The sequence below is a fragment of the Podarcis muralis genome, chromosome 7, assembly GCF_964188315.1.
Source record: "Podarcis muralis chromosome 7, rPodMur119.hap1.1, whole genome shotgun sequence".
Lineage (NCBI taxonomy): Eukaryota > Metazoa > Chordata > Lepidosauria > Squamata > Lacertidae > Podarcis > Podarcis muralis.
In genome coordinates this window covers 418,149-439,813 of record NC_135661.1, presented here as the reverse complement: position 1 = coordinate 439,813, position 21,665 = coordinate 418,149, and the positions used below count along the sequence as shown (strand labels likewise).

General features: G+C 49.2%; 2 protein-coding genes across 3 annotated transcripts in view; one reads left to right on the top strand and one right to left on the bottom strand.

Annotated features, from left to right (window-relative positions):
- PLOD1 (procollagen-lysine,2-oxoglutarate 5-dioxygenase 1) overlaps positions 1–9,694 on the bottom strand; it is a 42,963-nt gene extending 33,269 nt beyond the window's left edge. The window contains exons 1-4 of one of the 2 annotated variants that reach the window (XM_077930957.1): positions 9,438–9,694; positions 4,164–4,255; positions 2,736–2,872; positions 1,800–1,963 (exon numbers count right to left, since the gene is read on the bottom strand). In XM_077930957.1, coding sequence (XP_077787083.1) covers positions 1,800–1,963; positions 2,736–2,872; positions 4,164–4,255; positions 9,438–9,519 — 475 coding nt within the window. In that variant the 5' untranslated portion in view covers positions 9,520–9,694. The remainder of the gene's footprint in view (positions 1–1,799; positions 1,964–2,735; positions 2,873–4,163; positions 4,256–9,437) is intronic. The other variant, XM_028741611.2, reaches the window with a different exon arrangement.
- Positions 9,695–9,737: 43 nt separating this feature from the next.
- KIAA2013 (KIAA2013 ortholog) lies at positions 9,738–18,546 on the top strand. The gene is made up of 2 exons (XM_028741612.2): positions 9,738–11,774; positions 15,049–18,546. The coding sequence occupies exons 1-2, from the start codon at positions 10,754–10,756 to the stop codon at positions 15,906–15,908; spliced, it is 1,881 nt and encodes a 626-aa protein (XP_028597445.2). The 5' UTR covers positions 9,738–10,753; the 3' UTR covers positions 15,909–18,546.
- The last annotated feature ends 3,119 nt before the right edge of the window (positions 18,547–21,665 follow it).

Genomic DNA, 21,665 nt, shown 5'->3' with positions numbered 1-21,665 from the left:
CAGACTTGCATTGTGCACCCAGAAAGGGGTAAGCTTCCAGATCTCATTATTATGAAGCACTAGAAAGAACGTTACTAAATTTTGGACATTGTAGATTTGTCCCGTTCTGGTGCTTGCAATGTCTTTTGTTCTGTAGCTGTGTGATATGTGCTTATGCTGTATTGTGATAGTCGTTGCCTATAAACAATAATATGTATTGAATGGAACTGAATTACCATATTTTTCGCTCTATAGGACGTATCCGACCATAGGACGCACCTTGTTTTTGAGGGGGAGAACAAGAAAAAAAATTCTCTCCCTCTCTGTGCAGTGCCCCTTCAGTGAAACGGCAGAGAGGGAAAGCTGCGCAGCGCCTCTCCCACTGCGCTTCGGAGGCTTCGCGTTGCTATCGCTGAAGCCATGGAGCCTGCATTCGCTCCATAAGACGCACACACATTTCCCCTTAATTTTTGGAGGGGGGAAAGTGTGTCTTATAGAGCGAAAAATACGGTATTATGAAGCAAACTCTCAAAACCCATTGGCTCACATGGTGACTCACCAGTCCCCAAACTATGGAACTGACTCCCACAGGAGCCAATGAGGCCCACCAACTTGGATGGCTTGAAAAGATTAGACAAATACAAAACGGTCACTAATGTCTACTAGTGGGTCCTCGCCGCGGAATCACATCCATCCAGTGCTTTACCAACTGCACTGGCTCCCGGTGGAGTACAGGATCGGGTTTAAGGTGCTGGTTTTGACCTTTAAAGCCCTATGCAGCCTAGGACCCTCGTACCTACGGGACCCACGTACTCTCCTGGTATGCCCCGCAGAGGACCTTAAGGTCCAGAAATAACAACATTTTGGAGGTCCCAGGTCACAAGGTAGTTAGATTGGTCTCAACTAGGGCCAGGGCCTTTTCAGTACTGGCCCCGACGTGGTGGAACACTCTGTCACAAGAGACTAGGGCCCTGCGGGACTTGACATCTTTCTGCCTGGCCTGCAAGACAGAGCTGTTCCGCCTGGCCTTTGGTTTGGACTCAGTCTGACCCTTATGTTGCCCTCCCCTTATGGTTTCAATCTATAAGCTACTTTTAAAATGAGGCTGCATTTTAAATTGCATTTTAACCTGTATTTTAAATTGACACCCCCCCCCCTTATGTTTTTACTGTGATTTTATTGGTGTTAGCTGCCCTGAGCCCGGCTCTGGTCGGGTATAAATACAATTTATTATTTATTATTATTATAGCTAGAATGGCTGTGCTCTGCCTACATGGCTGGAGGCAGCAAAGCTTCTGGTTACCAGTTGCTGGAAAACACAGGAAGGGAGAAAGTGCTCTTGTGCTTGGGATTTTTTTCTTCTTGTGTTCCTGCATTTTGAAACTTGAACCCAGTTCCTGCTCTCTCATTCCTTTTTCCCCCAAATTTTTTTATTGATTTTCCAAAATTTTTCAACAAACAAACGAACATAAATCTTAACTGTACTTAATCCAATCTTAGTAACATTGTTAAGTGACTTCCTCTAATTCCCCTGGCTGAATTTCAGTGTATATCATTGTAACAGTTTTCCAAAACCAATTTTCTCATAAAATTAACTTAATCACTTAACATCTTTCTTTCTTTTCATTTTAACTTTAAACATATTATTCTCTAACATCACATATTTAAATCCTAAGCCAATCTGGTGTTTGCAAGTTTTTTCCAATTAAATTATCTTAACACATTTAACTAAATAGTCTTTAAATTTCAACCATTCCGCCTGCTCTCTCATTCCTGGTTACTCCTCCAATGCTCCATGCCACAGCTCCAGTACCTCTTACCTCCGGATCCGAGGAATCGCTTCCCTTCCTGGACCTGGGGGTACTTTGCTTCCAGCCTTCGGTCGGGGTAGATTAGGGTCTCTGACGAGAAGACGACTTTGGCCTTAGCTTGCCTAAATTTCTTCAGGAGTTCTGCCGGGCCTGAAGCAAATATGACGTCATAGCTGCAGGGGAGGAAACAGGGAGGAAAGGATGGTACCGGAAAGAGCAGGAAGAAGAATTTAAGGAGGTGCTTCTGCTGGGAAAGGTATAGAAGTTATTTTTCCTTACTGGTCCATGACAAGGGAGGCTTAGTTATGGGATGGGTCCCTCTGGATTTTGCTGAACTACAACTCCCAACAGCCTCTGCAAACACGGCCAGTGGCCAGGGATGATGGGAGTTGTAGCGTAGCAACATCTGGAGCATGAAGAAGAATAAATAATAATAATAATAATAATAATAATAATATTCTGGGCGGCTTCCAACAAAACACTAAAATTCAATAACCTATTAAACAGTAAAAGCTTTCCTAAACATGGCTGCCTTCAGATGTCTGCTAAAAGTTTGGTAGTTATTTTTCTCTTTGACATCTGGTGGGAGGGCGTTCCACAGGGCGGGTGCCACTACTGAGAAGGCCCTCTGCCTGGTTCCCTGTAACTTGGCTTCTCGCAGTGAGGGAGCCGCCAGAAGGCCCTCGGAGCTGGACCTCAGTGTCCGGGCAGAACAATGGAGGTGGAGACGCTCCTTCAGGTATACTGGACCAAGGCCGTTTAGGGCTTTAAAGGTCAGCACCAACACTTTGAATTGTGCTCGGAAACGTGAAAGGTTCTCCTACACCTGCGTTCGGGAGAATGGCATGCTGCCCCCACCAACCTGGCTGCCCCCAGCCAGCCTCCACCTGCCTGCCTTTCTTACCACCCGATCTGCACAGAACACACTGCTTATGGTCTCCTTACCTCTCTGTGAAGAGGATGACCAAATCCTCCTTCTCCGCATATTCTTCCAAAGCTGACTTTAAGAGACGGATCTTCTGACCACCTCCTGTCGTCCTTTTATTCTCTCCTCCATGCCACTCCTCTCCTAATCCTAGGACCTAGAGGGTGAAAGCAGATTTGCAATGAAGCCTTTCTTTGCCCAAGTTCTCTGCTTCAACGGGTTAGCACCTGTGCAATAATAATAATAATAATAATAATAATAATAATAATTATTATTTATTATACCCCGCCATCTGGCTGAGTTTCCCTGAACAGGGCTGCCTTCAGATGTCTTTTAAAGATAGGATAGCTGCTTATTTCCTTCACATCTGAAGGGAGGGCGTTCCACAGGGCGGGTGCCACTACCGAGAAGACCCTCTGTCTGGTTCCCTGCAAACTCACTTCTCGCAATGAGGGAACCGACAGAAGGCCCTCGGCGCTGGATCTCAGTGTTCGGGCTGAACGATGGGGGTGGAGACACACCTTCAGGTATACTGGACCAAGGCCATTTAGGGCTTTAAAGGTCAGCACCAACACTTTGAATTGTGCTCGGAAACGTACTGGGAGTCCAAAGGTAGCAATTTCATTCCCTTACTGCTGGGCAGGAAGACAGCTGCCAAGTTTTCTATGGATCTTTAAACCAAAACATTTGGAACTGTGTCTTTAAATCACGGGTCATGCACAGAACATTAACACAGTATGCTGACAAGGCATATTGTGTAATGTGAAATGAGTTGGGCTTTGAATGTGAGATGAAAGCTGCATAGAGAAGGTATTTCCTGTGTCTTAAGGCAAATGCCACAACCTAGTGGTAGAGCATCTGCTTCGCAAGCAGAAGGTTCCAGGTTGAACCCACAGCATCTCTAGGTAGGGCTAGGAATAAGGTTACTAGATTTTTTTCAATGAATCCAGGGACACTTCTCAATTTCAATGGGTTTTGTATGGGGACTGATTTGTAAATCTGGGGACTGTCTCCGGGAAACGGGGACATCTGGTAACCTTAGCTAGGAATGCCCCCTGCCTGAAACCCCAGAGAGCTGCTGCCAGTCCGTGTAGACAACATGGAGCTAGATGACTAAGGTAAATTGATTGGAAATTAGTATTGGAAAACTGCTACAATGAGATATATGGAAATACAGCTAGAGGGATTCGAGGAAGTCATCTAACAATGGTAACAAAAATATGATTATAGCAGTTAGAATAAATGTTTGTATGTATGATTGCTTGTTTTTTATATAGTAATGTTTTTTTCTTCTTTGTTGTTTATGTTTGTAAGAAATTTGGAAAACCAATAAATTTTTTTTGGAAAAACCCCCCAAAAACATGGAGCTAGATGGACCAATGGGTCTGACTTCTGGTCCCGCGTATTGTGTCCTTATTTCCACGTAACTCAGAATCTCCTGGCATCACCTTGACATTGTAGTTGAAGAACTGGGCTGATCTTCTGAACCGTTTGAATCCTTCCGTCTCCTTGGTGGCCACAGTAAGAACCAATAAATTATCTGGATGGAGGAGGAAGAAGGAAAATTTAGGTAGTCGTCTCCCAATCAAGAAGGCCCTACTTTTACTCAATCAAAGGTAAGAATATTAAGAAGAGCCCTAAACCACAGAGCCTAGGACTTGCCGATCAGAAGGTTGGCGGTTCGAATCCCCGCGACGGGGTGAGCTCCCATTGCTCAGTCCCTGCTCCTGCCAACCTAGCAGTTCAAAAGCACGTCAAAGTGCAAGTAGATAAATAGGTACCACTCCGACGGGAAGGTAAACGGCGTTTCCATGCGCTGCTCTGGTTCACTCTAGTCATGCTGGCCACATGACCCGGAAGCTGTACTCCGGCTCCCTCGCCCAATAAAGCGAGATGAGTGCCGCAACCTGAGTCGTCCACGACTGGACCTAATGGTCAGGGGTCCCTTTACCTTTTACCTTGCCAGAAAAGTAAAGAATTCAGTAGGCTATTAAGAGCTGAGACAGAATCTCTAGTGGCTGTAAATGACACTAAAGGCTTGGTTCCTTGTTGATTTCAAATGAGCCTCCCCAAGTCAGGGAATGACCAGTGACACTCCTTCAGATGATCTCAGTGATCATGCCAGGATATAAGGGTTCAGGCAGTCCCTGAAACTGAGAGCCAGTGCAATTCTTGGCTCCCTTCCATTGAAAAGCTGCCCTACTACTGTTTGGGCAGTTGAAAAAAAGAGTTGGTTGCGGATTTTTTTGGGGGGGGGTGGTGGAACCTTTCAGAAACAAAGCCTGCTGTACCAAAGCCTTTCAAAGAAGGCTAGAGAAGAGGAACCAAACCAAACAGGAAGCGCTCAAAGCATCAAGGAGCGGAAAGCTGATCTGCACATCTGAGACGGCCTGCTTGTCAACTTGGATTAAAGGGGAGGGGAACGAAAGTTTACCTTTGATTTCACATTCTGCAATCTCCATTTGGTTCCATGGGTTATTAAGCAGAGAATACAGCTATTGATGGAGAGGACTATCAGTGGCTGCTGACCAAGACGCCTATAGCTCTGCCTCTGCAGTTGCTGGAAACTTCAGGAGGGCAGAATGCTCTTGTGCTCAAATTCTGCTTGGGGGTTTCCAACAGACACCTGGCTGGCCACTGTGAGAACAGCATGCTGGACTAGATGGGCCACTGCAGCTCTTCTTATGTTTTTACAGAAGCAAATATTTGCGGCTGGCGGATGGACACTGGAGGATGGCCCATGAGGGCAAATGGGGCACTGCCACACCACCCTCAATCTTACTCCACCACCACCCACCTGCCAGCCCAGGAGGCGGCCCTGCCTGCCAGCGTCTTTCTCCTTTGTCGCAGTGTTGCTCTGGCGCCCCCTACTGTTGGGCTCCCCGCCTTCTGCCCCATCAGTTTCAATGGGCACCAACCACCAATGTGGGTGGGTATGAAAAGAGACCCTCTGAAATGAGAGTCTTGCACAAAATCAGTTGCCCAGCAAAACGCTGCAAAGGCAAAGCTGAGAGGCAGCTGTGGGGAAAGGATCCAGGAAACTCTACAGCTGTAAAGACCCTAGAAAGTTTTTAAAGCCCTGCTGTCTGATTTCTTCCACGTTCCCAAACGCCCTGATGATCCTTTCCAGCGTTCCATGCAGAAACACGCTCCAGCCAGGAACGGTATTGCTCCCAAGTGCCCCGTTAATGCTTCCTGCAGGTCCAGGAAATGCATCCAGATGTAGCAGCAAACATCTGGTGTGTCAATCAGGAGGATCAGTGACACCGGATATGTAAGGAACAGGCTACTGCATTGTGCTTTGGGAAATGTGAATGCATGTCTAACATTCTAAAATCTGCTGACGTTGCCTGAATGCATTCTCCAACACATTGGCCGTGCAGAATTTGATCTCCTGGGAAAGAGAGAGAAGGCAGTAAATATATTTTGATTTTTTTTAATTGGAAAGGGCAGTAGTTCAGTGGCAGAGCACCTGCTTTGCATGCAGAAGGTCCTGGGTTCAATACCCTGCATCTCCAGGCAGGGCTGAGAAAGACTCCAATCTGCAACAACCCTAAGAACAGCCTGCTGGATCAGGCCAATGGCCCATCTATTCCTGGTATGTCCCACGGAGGACCTTACGTTCTTCAAATAAAAACATCTTGGATATCCCGGGCCACAGGGAGGTTAGGCTGGCCTCAACCGGAGCCAGGGCTTTTTCGGCTGTGGCCCCGATCTGGTGGAACGCTTTGTCACAAGAGACTAGGGCCCTGCGGGACTTGACACCTTTCCGCAGGGCCTGCAAGACAGAGCTGTTCCACCAGGCCTTTGGCCAAGGCACAGTCTGACCCCCTCCTTCGGTAATCCTCACAGAACTCTAGCCCAATGGTTGCCATTCATTTGATTTTGAATTGATTTTAGAATGAATTGATTTTAGAATGCATTTCAGTTACCGTATTTTTTTGCTCTATAAGACTCACTTTTTCCCTCCCAAAAAGTAAGGGGAAATGTGTGTGCGTCTTATGGAGCGAATGCAGGCTGCGCAGCTATCCCAGAAGCCAGAACAGCAAGAGGGATTGCTGCTTTCATTTTTTTTCTTGTTTTCCTCCTCCAAAAACTAGGTGCGTCTTGTGGTCTGGTGCATCTTATAGAGCAAAAAATACAGTAATTGATTGTGATTTTATGTAAACTGTGTTACTTTTATTGTTGTTGGCTGCTCTGAGCCTGGCTTTGGCTGGGGAGGGTGGGATATTATTATTATTATTATTATTATTATTATTATTATTATTATTATTATTCCAGCATCTTGTTATCACAGTGGCCGATCAGATGCCTGTTAGAAACCTGCAATCAGGATCTGAGCACAAGAGCACCCTCCCCACCTGCGGTTTCCAGCAACTGGTATTCGAAATCTCTTAAATAAAAACCCCCGGAAGGCTGCAACCAATCAGTGTAGAGTCAGCTTGGGTCAGGTGTTCTTGGACTACAACTCCCATCATCCTTGACTACTGGTCCTGCTAACCAGGTATATTGGGAGCTGTAGTCCAACAACAGCTGGAGCTCCAGCTTTGAGAAATGCTTGTGTGGAGAATACTGAGCTAGACATACCAATAGCCTGACTCAATATGAGAGAGCTTCCTATTCCTTAAAGAGTGCCAACCGCAGCTCAGTGGTAGAGCCCCTGCCTTGCCTGCAAAACGTCCTAGGTTCAGTTGTCAGCATCTCCAGGTGCAGATGAGAATATCCCTTGCCTGAAACACTGGAGCGCCGCTGCCAGTTAGTTCAGGCCAGTGTTTCCCAAACTTGGGTCTCCAGCTGTTGTTGGACTACAACTCCCATCACCCTTAGCTAGCAGGACCAGTGGTCAGGAATGTTGGAAATCGTAGTCCAAAAACAGCTGGAGACCCAAATTTGGGAAACATACTGAGCTAGATGGGCCCCGCAGTCTGACTCAATATAAGGCCGTTTCCTGTGTTCCTGTGTTATAGCGACTTTGCTTGAAAAAGTCGAGCCAAAATGCATTTTCAGGCCAATCCATTTTACTCCTCGTTCAACGCAACTCTGAGCCTCAGGGCAAAAGGCAGCCCGCAATAATCAGCGACCTCCCTGACAGACCCGACAGAAGCAGCTATCATATTTCGGAGAAAAAAGGTCTCACTGTCCAGACTGCCCTGGAATTAGGAAAAGCACATTCCTGAATTCCTCTTTCTTCTGCACTGTAGGAGACTGACACCTGATGCCTGCCTGGCATTTGCACTCTCTGGAGGGAGGTCAGTTTGAAAGAAAAGGGGAAAAAAGCCCTACCATTTGCCAAAGTTGGGCTTTGCCACGCTGCTCTCCCCCAACTGTCCCTCCCACGAAACCTTTCCAAGGCATACGTGCGGAGCGTGATTTCAGATGGGCCAGGGATGGGTGTCCCAGCCTTACCGTTAGGCAGAAAATTTTGTCCAGTTATTCACCATTATCTAACTCTCAGCCTTAGGTGTCAAACTAATTTGGCTTTGGGTACGATGCAACACAACAGGGGAGCAGAGGCATTTCCTGGGCTTTGCCCTGCCCTCTGGCTGAGTGCTTCTCCTCTCCTGCCTCCCCGAATCAGACATGTATGAACAGATCATTACCCCAGGTGACCAGCCAGGAAGAAAATCTTCCCTGCAGTGTGACTGAATTGCAATTTAACCACCTTTTTGCTTTCTGCTGCGTGGCCGCGACAGAGCTGGAAACATTTCGCCGGCAGAAAACCTAAAATATTTTTACAACCGTAATTCCTGGCAGCTCCTCATTCCTCCTGAAGCGGTGTCCACGGTGTCCACGTAGGGTTGGCTGGTGGGGTTCCCTCCCCTTTGCATTTAAGAATCAGAACGGTGGATTTTTAATTTTTTTTGTTCCGTTCTTCAGATGACAGCTTCATAAGCTGTGTTAGCTAACATGGAACATTGAGCAAGTTCTCATGCAGTGTTTTCTGCTAGGACAAAATAAATCTCAAACTCATACCCCAAGCACTTTGTCCTGTCCCCCACACTCATGCCCAAGTCCAATTTGTACTTTCAGGGACCAGAAACAGACATTAAAAATCAGTGCAGGGTCTCTGTGTGTGAGAGAGAGATGCATCTTTCTAACTCCCTTGTATGATCTTAGTTAAACATAATCAGAGTCTTGAAGCTGGATCAGGCCAAAGGAGCATTTAGTCTGGCTTCCTGACACCCCAGAAGGAAACTTCCAAGCAGGACCCAAGCACAAAAGCACTCCCCACACTTGTAATTCCTAGCAACTTGTATTCAGAGGCGTACCCCAAATTGGACTGCAAAAACCCAAGGTCTTAATGTGGAAAACGCTTTATATGATCTTCACCCAATGCTTGCCTGACCCAGCCCTAAACAAGTTCTCTTGGAAGTAGGATCGCCACAGATTTCAGCCAGAATTTACACCTACCCTCCCCTCAAAAAAATTCAGTGGTTCTCTATTCCACATTAACCAGCATGGAGTAAAAAGGCCTGAACTTTTGTGCATAATCGTAAATTCAGCATCCTGCAGTCTCAGGGGCCAAATATTGGTGGGCAATCCAGTGCCCCTCAGGCCTGGTGGGGGCGAGGCACAAGGCAGGGAGCCCAACCGGTAGATCCAATGACAGGCACAGCCAACTAAATCGAGGTTTGTCTCCATGCTGAGGGGAGAAAAGGGGTGCCAAGCAAGCTCCCCCATGATGTGGGGCGCTGCCTGAGTTTTCCAACTCGGAGACTTACCGTCCTGTCGCTTGGCTCCTCCGTGGGCGCCCTGGGCGGCGAAGAAGAGCAGGATCAGCAGCATCTGGGACCGGAGGGGCATCGTGGGAACGGTGCTGCTTCGGGGGCGAAAGCGACTCTCACTTTTCGCGGGGGAGAAGGAAAGGCATCTGGGATGCAACTGCACAAGTCCCTCCCAGCCGTCCCGGGGCTGCTGTGCCACGCAATAAACAACGCCCCTCCGGAGGGGAGCTCCTCCTCTCTTTCTTCAGCGCAGCCCCACCGTATCCCGCCCACCCCACTTTCGTTTCTGCTCCCCTGGAACACCGAGATCCTGAGCAGGGATGCAGCTCGGGGCAGAGCTCCTGCTTTGCACGCAGAAGATCCCGCTCCGGCAGCATCTCCAGGAAGAGCTGCGGAAAGCCGCCGCCGCTGCCAGTCAGTGTCGACAATACTGAGCTCGGTGGAGCAAGAAAGTGGCCGAGCTCCTGACCCGCATGTAGAAAAGCCCCAGATTCAGTCCTCAGCATCTTCCAGGCAGGACTGGGACTGTCCCCTGGCTGAAAGCCAAGAGAGCAGCTGCCTGTCATTGCCGACAATGCAGAGCTAGGGTCTGACTTTGTACAAGGCAGCTTTTTGTGTTGCATGAGATTCTTCATCTCAAGGCAACCCACGTTGGGCAAAAGATTCCTGCATTGCACGGGGTCGGACTAGATGACCCTGGGGGTGGGATCCCGCCCAGCTCTACAATTCCATGACTCTGTGCTTTGCACGCAGAAGGTCCCAGGTTCAATCCCCGGCAGCATCTCGAGGAAAGGCTGGGGAAAGACTCCCTGTCTGAAAAATGCTCCTGCTGTGCAAACGGGCACTCTGCAGATGCCCAGAGGCACTTTAACCATAGTCTCCCTTTAAAATAAAAATTAAAAAATTCTGCGGGCGGCGGCAGCAGCAGGAGGAGCAGCGCCAGCCGCGGGATCCGCCTGACGGCCGGGGCTTGCCCTTCCCGCTGGGCCGTCACTCAGCCGCCACCGCCCCGCCTCGCCGTTCACGAGAGAGCCCGTCCGGCTGAGGCGAAGCCAGCGCCTCGCTCCGCGGCCGGGAAGAAGCCGCCCAACCCCCGCTCCGCCCTTGCGTCCTTCGTTCCGAGAGAGCCGCCGCCCGGGCAGACGGGCGAGCCGAGGCCGCGCGCTGCTGGTGGGGCGAGCGCGACTAGGCCTCGGAGCCGGGGCCTCGCGTAGCCGCGCCGCCCGGGGGCCATGAGGTAGCGGCCGGGCTGGCGGCGAGCGGCGTCCCGCTGTCTCCTTGCACCTGACTGCTCTGCCCCTTCGCCGTCCTCCATGTGGATGCAGCAGCGGCTGAAGGGGCTGCCGGGCCTGCTGTCGAGCAGCTGGGCGAGGCGCCTGCTGGCCCTGCTGGGCTTCCTGCTGGTGGCCTACTGGTACCTCGGAGGGGCCTGGCCTCGACTCCTGCCCTGGAGTTCCCGGCAGCCGCCCGGGGGCGCGGCGGGGCTCTGCCTGCAGGCCGAGACGAGGGCCTGGCAGGCCTGGGCGCAGCAAGGGGAAGCCAGGCTGCTGCCCCAGGCCCCCGGGCACCCGGCGGGCAGCCACGATGCCAGCTCCCCACCCGCCCTGGTGGGCAACGGCTACCTGCTGCTGGACACCACAGCCAACCGGCTCTGGGTGGCAGCCTCGGCAGGGAAAGGCCCGGCGCCCACCTTGGCCCACGCCACCGAATACGCCGCCTTGGCGCAGCTCCGGCCACCGGCTAATGCGGTTGCCGAAGTGGGGGCTGCCGTGGCTATGCTGAAGGAAGGCGCTGTCCGTTGGGCACGGTGTGTCCAGACCGGGCCGGCAGCCTCCGAGGCGGCCGGCGGGGGCTGCGTCACCATCCGGGAGGAGCTGCTAGCCCACCGCGGGCGTCCCCACCTCTACCTGCAGCGAGTAGCCATCGCCAACCCCACTGACCGCTTGGTGGCCTTCGAGGTGTCTGGCCCAGCCTCAGCCGCCTCCGGGGGAAACGGCGGTGGGAAGTTCATCACCAGCATGGAGAAGTCGGGAGACCGGCAGTTCTTCCTCTCCTCTGGGCGGGTGCTGCAGCCCGTGGGCGACAAGGTGGTCCTGGTGGTGGTGGCGGCCAAGAAGCTGGTCAACCGGGTGCAGGTGGCGCCCAAGTCCCAGTTCGACGAGACCCTGCTGTCCGTGGTCCATACCTCGGAGCCCGTCGAGGCCGCCCGTGTGGACGAAGCCTTTGGCAGGCTCCAGGAGGCAGCCAAGAAGGAGATGCTGGAAGTCATGAGGATGAGGACAGAGGACTTGGTGCAGGAACACAGGCAGGCGTGGGCCGACCTGTTTATCTCAGGTGAGAGCTGGGCTGGCGCGGCCCCGGCTTGGAACAAAACGGCAACGTCAAGCTCTATGATTTCCCCTCGGGCCAGGGCCAGATCCAGGTTCGAGGCGGGGGCTTTTTGCAAAGTGCCCCCTATTCCTGTCTCGGTCTGTCCTGGCAGCAGTGGGAGATGGCCGTAGCGGCTGCGCTCTGAATTTCCACTATTTTAATTGCACCCACCAAAGAACAATGCTACATCAGAGGCATTGTGGGGCATTTAAAGGCTGGTGCCCACCTGGTGCTAATAAGAGCTGATGGAAACATATTTAGACTGAGTCCCCACCAGCACGCTGGAGCTCACCTGCCGGCACCGGTGCATAATTGAGATGCTGTTTGTCACTTGCACCTTCCGCTGTCTCTCTGAGGGTGTTGTAGGGAGTGTGAGATTTGGAAGATGTGCATAAACCGTGAGCGATTGGTCTGGGTCTGTGAAAGCAATAGGAGTTACTCCTGGTAGGCATTAAATCAGAGGTGTGCCTCTTTCTTGATGTACAGCAGGGCACAAGAAGAAGCAGGCCTTCACATGTGGTTGGACTCGTACTCAGCCCCACTCAGCATGGCTGGGGGGCGGGACTGATGGGAGTTGTCACCCAGCAACACCCGTAGGTTCAGCATTCCTGGTGCACAGAAATCAAGGAGGATTATGTCCAGTAATATAAGAAGTGGTCTTAGATAGAAGTTAACATATTGGACCATTTACCTCAGTATTGTCCACACTGGCTGGTAGTGGCTCTCCAGGGGTCTTTCCCCAGCCCTATGTGGAGATGCCAGGGGTCAAACCTAGGACTGTCTGTGTGCAAATTGGATGCTCTACCACTTCCTTTCCAGAAGGAAGTAGTTCTCTTTCTGGTGGGCAGAGGCATTCTAGGGCAGGTTGCAGTTAGCTATTCTTCAATTAAAGGTAAAGGTACCCCTGCCCGTACGGGCCAGTCTTGCCAGACTCTAGGGTTGTGCGCTCATCTCACTCTATAGGCCGGGAGCCAGCGCTGTCCGCAGACACTTCCGGGTCACACGGAACGCCGTTTACCTTCCCGCTGGTAAACGGTCCCTATTTATCTACTTGCACCCGGGGGTGCTTTCGAACTGCTAGGTTGGCAGGCGCTGGGACCGAACGACGGGAGCGCACCCCACCGCGGGGATTCGAACCGCCGACCATGCGATCAGCAAGTCCTAGGCACTGAGGTTTTACCCACAGCGCCACCCGCGTTCCTATAATAATTCTTCAATTATGATCCTGCAAACAAAAGATTTGAGAACGGGCACACAGTTTTCCCTTTTAAAGAAGAGCATGTGATTGCATCGAACTGCTCACACTTCACTGTTGCTAGTGCTAATATATTGTCCTTTTTGTAGACTTTAACGGTAGGCTGTTTTGAGAGAACTAAGAAGTATAAACAAACAAGGTTAAGGGCTTGTTAAGCAGAAGCAAGCAACTCATGTGATAGTGATGTTGCGGCTGTTTATATCCCATATTGCTCATCAACTAGGCTATCTTGTTTCCTGCATGTGTGCTGGCTTCTTCAAGGGTGCTTCTTAAGCATATGCAGAGTTCATCTCCTTCCTTACTGATTAACTGGCCCACTTCCACGCTCTGGGAAATAAGGAACAAGAGCTTCTGGGGCATGTGATGTAACATATTGGTTTGGTTGTTAGAACCCTGTGACCTTGCATTTTGCCCTGCTGTATAATCCAGAATTTTATGTGGATGGGCCTGATAAAATGCCCTGTCAGAGAAGTGGGAGGGGCTGTCACTTAGCGGCAGAACACACACTTTGTTTGCAGAATGCTGCACCTTAGATTCCTGTCCTAAACTCCAGCAAGCGATTGCCAGTCAGTGTCAACAGTATTGCACTAGATGGGCTAACTTGGTATAAGGCAACTTATTGCGTTCAAAGGAACACAGGAAGCTGTCTTCTGCTGTGTCAAGCTATTGGTCCATCTAGCTGCCTACTCCAGCTGGCAGTGGCTCTCCAGGATTTCAGGGAGGGAGCCCTACCTGGTGATGATGATGATGATGATAATTATTTATTTATATCCCGCCCTCCCCAGCTGAAGCCTGGCTCAGAGCGGCTGGTGAGGCCTTCTGTATGCAGAACAGATGCTCTACCACTGGGCTGCTTCCCTTCCCTGAGAATTCCTCTTCCCTTTCGCTCCCTGACTAATGAGAGTGACTAATTTTGATACGACCTTTTCCTCACATGCTTCATGAAGCATTCCAGTGGGTTAAGCAGTATGTCAATCAAACCATCATCTCACCCTCTGGTTCAACACTTAACACAAGATTACTGCTTCTATACTTTATATCTGCTTCTAAGGTGTACGTTTAGTTGCCTTGAGATACTTCATAACTGGCGACCAAGGAAGCAAATAAATAACAAGAGAAATAAACGTGACATATAAACTCTGGAATTGGCTTCTCCCACAAGTCGCAGAGATGGATGCCAATTTGGAAAGGGGGACAGACAAATGCTTGGAGGCTACTAACCACCATGGTTAGGTTCTTCCTCCACTGTCGGAGGCAGTGTGCCTCTGAAGGCCGGTGTCTGGGAATCACAAGTGAGCGGTGTTGTTGCACTCAGGTCCTGCTTACAGACTTCCCAGAGGTATCTGGTTGGCCACGGTGACAACAGGATGCAGGACTAGATGGACCTTTGGCCAGATCCAGCTGCAGAGCTCTTCTTATGTTATCATGTTCCTTTGTTGATCCTCAGGTCTGATTACCAAAACACTGCAGCCTTATAAAAACTAGTCACGCACTCAGCCGCATAGTTTTCCTGGGAGTGTTGCAAAGTGGATTAAAATAGGAGGCATGTGACTATATAGAGGTGCAGTTTCTTGGAGGAGATTCTCCTCTTAACTCTTCCGTTACATTTCACTCCCTACCGCCAGCCTTGTGACTAGGATCCTTTCATTTGTGTGCAAGCGCAGCCTTCCAGTTCCTTCACACTTCTAAATTTGCAGCTGCCTGAGCTAGAGAAGTAGAGAAACAGGATTTCAAAAGCGGGGAGGGAAGCCCAAGCTATAATTCATGTCCCTCTCTGAGGTTTGATGTGTGGGCCATTCCAAGTGGCTCGTCCACAGCCAAGCCTGCCTCACACAGTGGTTGTAAGGATCAAATGGTGGGCAGAACAGGATGCTGGACTAGGTGGCTCATTGGCCTGATCCTGCAGGCTCTTCTTATGTTCTTATATATAAGCTCTGAGTTATGGAGGAAAGATTTCCATAATAATTCCTCTGTCTGTTTCAGGGGTCGAGATGAGGAAGATCACCGATGCTCACACCCCCTCGAGTGACACCGTCAACATGACCCTGTATTATGTCCTCTCCACCACGCCCTCTCCGCTCCTTGACCCTCTCATTGGCAGCGAGGAGAGAGAGAAGATGGAGGCCACCCTGAACTACGCTGACCACTGCTTCAGCGGCCACGCCACAATGCATGCCGAGAACCTCTGGCCGGGCCGGCTCTCAACTGTCCCCCAGATCCTCCAGCTCTCGAACTTGTGGAAGCTGACTCTCCAGAAGCGCGGCTGCAGAGGCCTGGTCGCAACGGGGGCCCATGGCCTCATGCAAGGGATGGTGCTCAGCTTTGGCGGGCTCCAGTTCACGGAGAACCACCTCCAGTTCCAGGCTGACCCCGGCGTGCTCCACAACAGCTACTCCCTGCGTGGCATCCATTACAACAAGGACCTGATCAACTTGGCCGTCCTGCTGGACTCGGACGGGAAGCCCTTCCTGCATGTCTCGGTCAAGTTCCAGGACAAGCCAGTCAAGCTGTACGCCTGCGAGGGAGGCTGTGCCAACGACCCCATCGAGCTCACATCGGAGCCACGAGGACACACCTTCCCTGTCATGGTGACGCAGCCCATCACCCCGCTGCTCTACATCTCCACGGACCTGGTCCACCTGCAGGACCTGAGGCACACGCTGCACCTGAAAGCCATCCTGGACCATGAGGAGCACATGGCCAAGCAGTACCCTGGCCTGCCCTTCCTCTTCTGGTTCAGCGTGGCTTCCCTCATCACCCTGTTCCACTTGTTCCTCTTCAAACTCATCTACAACGAGTACTGCGGGCCAGGAGCCAAGCCGCTCTTTCGGAGCAAGGTATAAACCCTCGCCAGCCGGGCCTGCTTCAGATGCCTGATGTTCAGCAGACTAACTCAGCCTCTTGGGTTACCTTTTGTGTGTGTGTAATCCAACACCCCCCCTCACAGAGCCACGGAGCCAGGAGTTTCAAACGACCTGCAGGTGTGCAGCATCCCTGCATGGAAGGCAACCAGACCTTGCCTGGGAGCCTATAAAAAGGAGTCTGAACACTTTTATTTTCAATTGTCCAAATTGCAGTGTTGGCTCCTTTACAAGAAAGTATCCGGGGTGGGTGCACACCAGCAGTTTCTGCTTCATTGGGGTCCCTTGCGGACGGCCTTCACATTAAAACGATCTCCCAGTGGCTGTTCTGAAGGTAGCTCACCAGCTATAATGCTCTGATCTTGCTGTGTTGCTGCCCCAGGACCCTCAATACAAAGGGGATTTGACCAACTGCTAAGCTAGTATTAAGTGTGTTTGCTGTATAGACATGCACACAATTTCCCTTGAAGGAGAGCAGGTGGTGTTAACTGCTCCCTCTAAATTGATCATCTGTGTTGCAGGTGGCCCTGTTGCTAGTCCTAGAGGTAGGAAAATGTGTGGCGGCTTATTAGATGAGAAGTGCCATGCTCACGGTGCAGTGGAGGTACAGAGGAACCAGTGGAGTAAAACTCCTTTGATTCTAACTCCTATGGGGAAAGAAGGCTTTCCTTGACAGGTTAAATGTTCAGCGTTTGCCAGAGGTGGTGGTGGGAGATTTCAGGTAGCTGGCCTGCTTTTTCCTCCCTCTGGAGCTGAAATGGCATGTGGGGTTTGAACTTTGTCGCATCCCACAAGACCTAATGAGGCACTTCACTTTGGTGCTCTGGATGACACTTGAAAGGGAGGCGTCATCATTAACAGCACCAAAGGCCAGATTTTGGTGTTAAGACATAGGGGAGAAAAGTGGCAGGTGAGCAGCTCTTTCCATTCAAAAAACAAAAATTACATTCCCCGCCCCACTCAAATAAAGCATGCAACCAAGGGAGAGAAGTGACTGGAAGTTTTTTGCATATAGTGTGTGTACTACTGGAATCCCGGAAACCCGCAGTGTGCTCTCTTCATCCACTGTTCAGGGGGTGTGTCCTTTTTACTCCTGGAAGATCTGAGGCCCCTGTTGCCTCTTTTGGGGTCCCCCCCTGCAATGCAGACCTGTTACCCATCAAGCAGTTGGTGCAACCAGCATTGTCGTCACACGGAAAAAGTTGCTGATGAAGAAGACTCTATTCAGGGTGGGGGTTTGCCTGGGTGCCACTCAAAGCACTAGCCCCCCTGGGGCCCGCTTGCAGATTCTCAACACCTGAAAGACAACATCACAGTGAGCGTTCCAACATCTTTCAGGTCGGAGGCCAGGAGGTGGAGGCAAGATTGGGGAGTGGGAAGAGAGAGACACTTTTGAGACTTTGCTAGTCTTTCTTGGTGCCCTCCAGATGTTTTGAACTACATCTCCCTGCGTGCTGGATGGGGCTGATGGGAGTTGTATTCCAAAACACCTGGAAGGCACAAGGCTGGCAAAAGACCTTACCGAGAGAGAAGGTGGGAGTTTGCCTTTCCCTGTAGCGGTGCCATCAGCAGTTTTCTTGCTTAAAACAAAACCTGGAGTTTTTGCACTGCAAAATGTTCAGCTTTAGAGATAGAATCAGTTTGCTAACATTAAAAGTTTTTGAGAGCTCCTGCTCTCTGTGTGTGTGCACTCCCACCCATTCAAGGGGGGGGGGGGCGCAACTGAGTGTCTTTTCTGACTGTGAGCTAAACAATGTGGACTGACACCCTGCGCTATTAACTGACCCAAAAGATCTCTGTGTCTTGAGTGTGTGAATGACTCCGATCTCTCAGTGACCCAGCACTGGACAAGACTTCAGCTGAAGAACAAGGAACTTTTTGAAAGCAACATATGCCCTTTTGTGCCTTGGTGGGAGGGTTCATGGGTGGGGGGGGGGGAAATGAAAATGTCTCTGGTAAGAAATTATACTAGCACTTGTGTTTCTTTTCCATCTCTGTCTCTCTCTTCCGCATCACTCTCTTACAGGGCCGTCGGCCTCCATTAACATCTACTCTCTTTAGTGGAGAATACTTGAAAATTACATGTTGGCTTGTTATGTTTAGCGTTTATAGGAAATGAATAAAATCCCATCTTCTCCCCTCCCCTCTCTTTTCTTGTTTTTTGGCTTGGTTCCCAATCTAATTCAAGATTTCCCCCACCCCACCCCATAATTGAATGTTGGCTCATTCTTTTCATGTACTTTAATTTATTGTTGTTAAAAATGTGATGTTGATTCTTTGCACTCGCAGTGCTACTCTGCAGAGTGAGTTAACAGCAATTAAGAATGTATATGTGTTCATCTCTCACAGGTTAACGCTTGTGCTGGTAATGAATTTCTCTGCCTTCTCCGTAAGCATAATGTACAAAATAGTCTACTTTAATTAGCATTTGGAGGAAGGGAGGGAGAAATAGTTATTGCTCCAAACCTGTTGCAGTGTTCTCTTTTCTAAGCTTCTGGATTGTGGGGAGACATAGACTTTCTGATGATTTGAATGTGATTTGTTTTATTTAAAACACCAAAGGTTTTGAGGTTGGGTGGGTTGTTGTTTTTTTCTAGGAAATAAAAACTTTCCAAATCTATACCTACTGACTCCATCAACATTTTTTTTTTTTGGGGGGGGGGGTGTTTTGTTTTTTGCTTATGTATTGCATTTATATATCACTTTTTCCTCCAAGCAGCTCAAGGTGGCATACATGGTTCTCCCCTTTCTCATTTAATCCTCACAACAACCCTGTTAGGTAGGTTAGGCTGCGAGGCAGTGACTGGCCCAAGATCACCCAGTGAGCTTCATGGCTGAGTAAGGATTGAACCCTGATCTTTGAGGTCCTAGTCCTTACACTCTCACCATGACACCACACTGGCTCTCAACAGAAACCTAAATAATAATTGTCCGTAACACTCCCTAGGAGCCCACACTGTATGTGACAAACCTCTCCGGGCGTTGTCTAGTGTTGCGCCCCCCCGGAATGGACATCAGTCTTCATTCAGGTGTGCTCAGTGACACAGGTCGGATGATCCTGTGCATGCTATTAATTAGCAGAGTGCCGTGACGACTGGAAGCGTGAATGTGAGCATTCTTAGATTTATTTTGCAATATTTACAGGACAAATCATAATGGCGTCTGCTCTCTTCTTCATCAGCAGACACAGAGAGAAAAACAGTTCAAAAGCACAGCGTAACGGAAAGAGATAAGAGTAACTTCCGTCTTCAGACTTTCCCATCTCAGGAACGTAAACAGTGACATGTGACTTTCCAGCCACATATCAGCAACGGAGGAGTGATTTGCTAACAATAATTACCATGTCTTCTTCATGTTATAACATCCCTGCTTGGCAGTATCTAAAGGTTTTTTTTCTTTTTTACATTTTGCAAAACGCTTTTTATTCATCCTGTACTACTAGCTTTAATGTAGGCGGAAGGAGCAGTTAGCTACTGCATTCCTGTGGGGTGCAACCTGCTACCTCTCTCCTTTCTGTCTTCAGAGCAATGGCAGCTGGTGCCCTTTGGGGCTGCTGGGGCGGAAGGCAGGGAGCACCACAGTAGGCAGAGTCAGTGACTCTGGAAGAGTCCAAACCTCCCTTTTTACATATATATGGTAATAATTTTTATTTGATTTTACAAATATAGAATTATAACAATCCAAATTACATATCCCTATTTAGAGATTTCTCCAAATCTCTGGACTTCCCACCTTCCCCTCCATGGATCCTATTGTCCATCTTCTCAACTGCATATTATTTCATAGTCCATATTTTATATATTTTCATATTATCCAGAATATTCACTACATTACAAGTGTTATTAAAATCCTGCTACGGTTTTCATCTGCTTACAGTGGTCTCCTAGATAAATTATAATTTTTTCCCATTCATAGAATCATAGAATCATAGAGTTGGAATAGACCACAAGGGCCATCGAGTCCAACCCCCTGCCAAGCAGGAAACACCATCAGAGCACTCCTGACATATGGTTGTCAAGCCTCTGCTTAAAGACCTCCAAAGACGGAGACTCCACCACACTCCTTGGCAGCAAATTCCACTGTCGAACAGCTCTTACTGTCAGGAAGTTCTTCCTAATGTTTAGGCGGAATCTTCTTTCTTGTAGTTTGGATCCATTGCTCCGTGTCCGCTTCTCTGGAGCAGCAGAAAACAACCTTTCTCCCTCTATATGACATCCTTTTATATATTTGAACATGGCTATCATATCACCCCTTAACCTCCTCTTCTCCAGGCTAAACATGCCCAACTCCCTTAGCCGTTCCTCATAAGGCATCGTTTCCAGGCCTTTGACCATTTTGGTTGCCCTCCTCTGGACACGTTCCAGTTTGTCAGTGTCCTTCTTGAACTGTGGTGCCAGTACTGGACACAGTACTCCAGGTGAGGTCTGACCAGAGCAGAATACAGTGGCACTATTACTTCCCTTGATCTAGATGCTATACTCCTATTGATGCAGCCCAGAATTGCATTGGCTTTTTCTAATCTGCCAAGGTCGTTTTGAAGTGTGATCCTGTCCTCTGGGGTGTTAGCCACCCCTCCCAGTTTGGTGTCATCTGCAAATTTGATCAGGATGCCCTTGAGTCCATCATCCAAGTCGTTGATAAAGATGTTGAATAAGACCGGGCCCAAGACAGAACCCTGTGGCACCCCACTAGTCACTCTTCTCCAGGATGAAGAGGAACCATTGAACCATTCTTCGTTGAAGTTTTGGTCTTCTTGGTTCCTGAGCCTTCTGGTCAGTTTTGTCATTTCGGCATAGTCCAACAGCTTGGTTTGCCATTCCTCTCTGGTAGGGACTTTGTCTTCTTTCCATCTCTGGGCTAGTAGCATCCACATTGCTGTTGTCACATACATGAAAAGTCTTTTCTGTTCCTTTGGAATGTCGGTACCTACAATTCCTAATAAAAGGCTTCTGGGTTTGTTTGTTTTTACAAAAGTTATTTTAAACATTTTTTTTCAATTCATTATACGGTAAGTTGGAATCTGGAGTGTTGCTAGACTGCAGGAGTCCTGCATTCTGAAGTTCTAAGTTAAGAACAGAAGCGGAACCTTTTAAATTGGCTTGAGGATGGCTTAAGAAGTGTTGATCCTCGTCCTTAAATTCTCCCAACTTAGAGGTGTTGAAACCGAGTTAAAAAAGAGAAGCTATAAAGTCTTGAGGGAGAAGCAAGTGGCATTTTAGGGCGTATTCTGAAGCAGTAGAAACTCAGACCTGGCAAAGAACACTCAACTATTGGCTTCGTCTTAATCTAAATCCACCCGGTCTACTGCCTCTAGTAATGCAAGACCCTCATAAAAGCATGTGGTTCAAAACTGTGCATCAAAAACTCCTTACATGCGGTCTGCATTCGCAATCCCTACTATCAATGGGCCTCATTAAAGCAAAGATTCTAATAGGCCAGCGCCTGAAAGACATTGAACGGCAAAACAACCTGACTATCTTAAAGAAACTGTGCCCATGGTATACCTACTTTCCCCCTTCCCATTTTGACTTTCTAGCTTCATATTTGTTTAAATTAACCATCCCAAAATACAGACGTGCCTTTACATTGGCTAGATGGGATGTTCTTCCCTCTGCCGTACTCGAAGGTCGTTACCAAAAGACTCCATTTGAAAAACGACTCTGCCCATGTAGAGATGGTAACACGGAAACAGTGTCCCACGTCCTCCTATCCTGCCCCCTTTACAAAGACCTAAGGAAT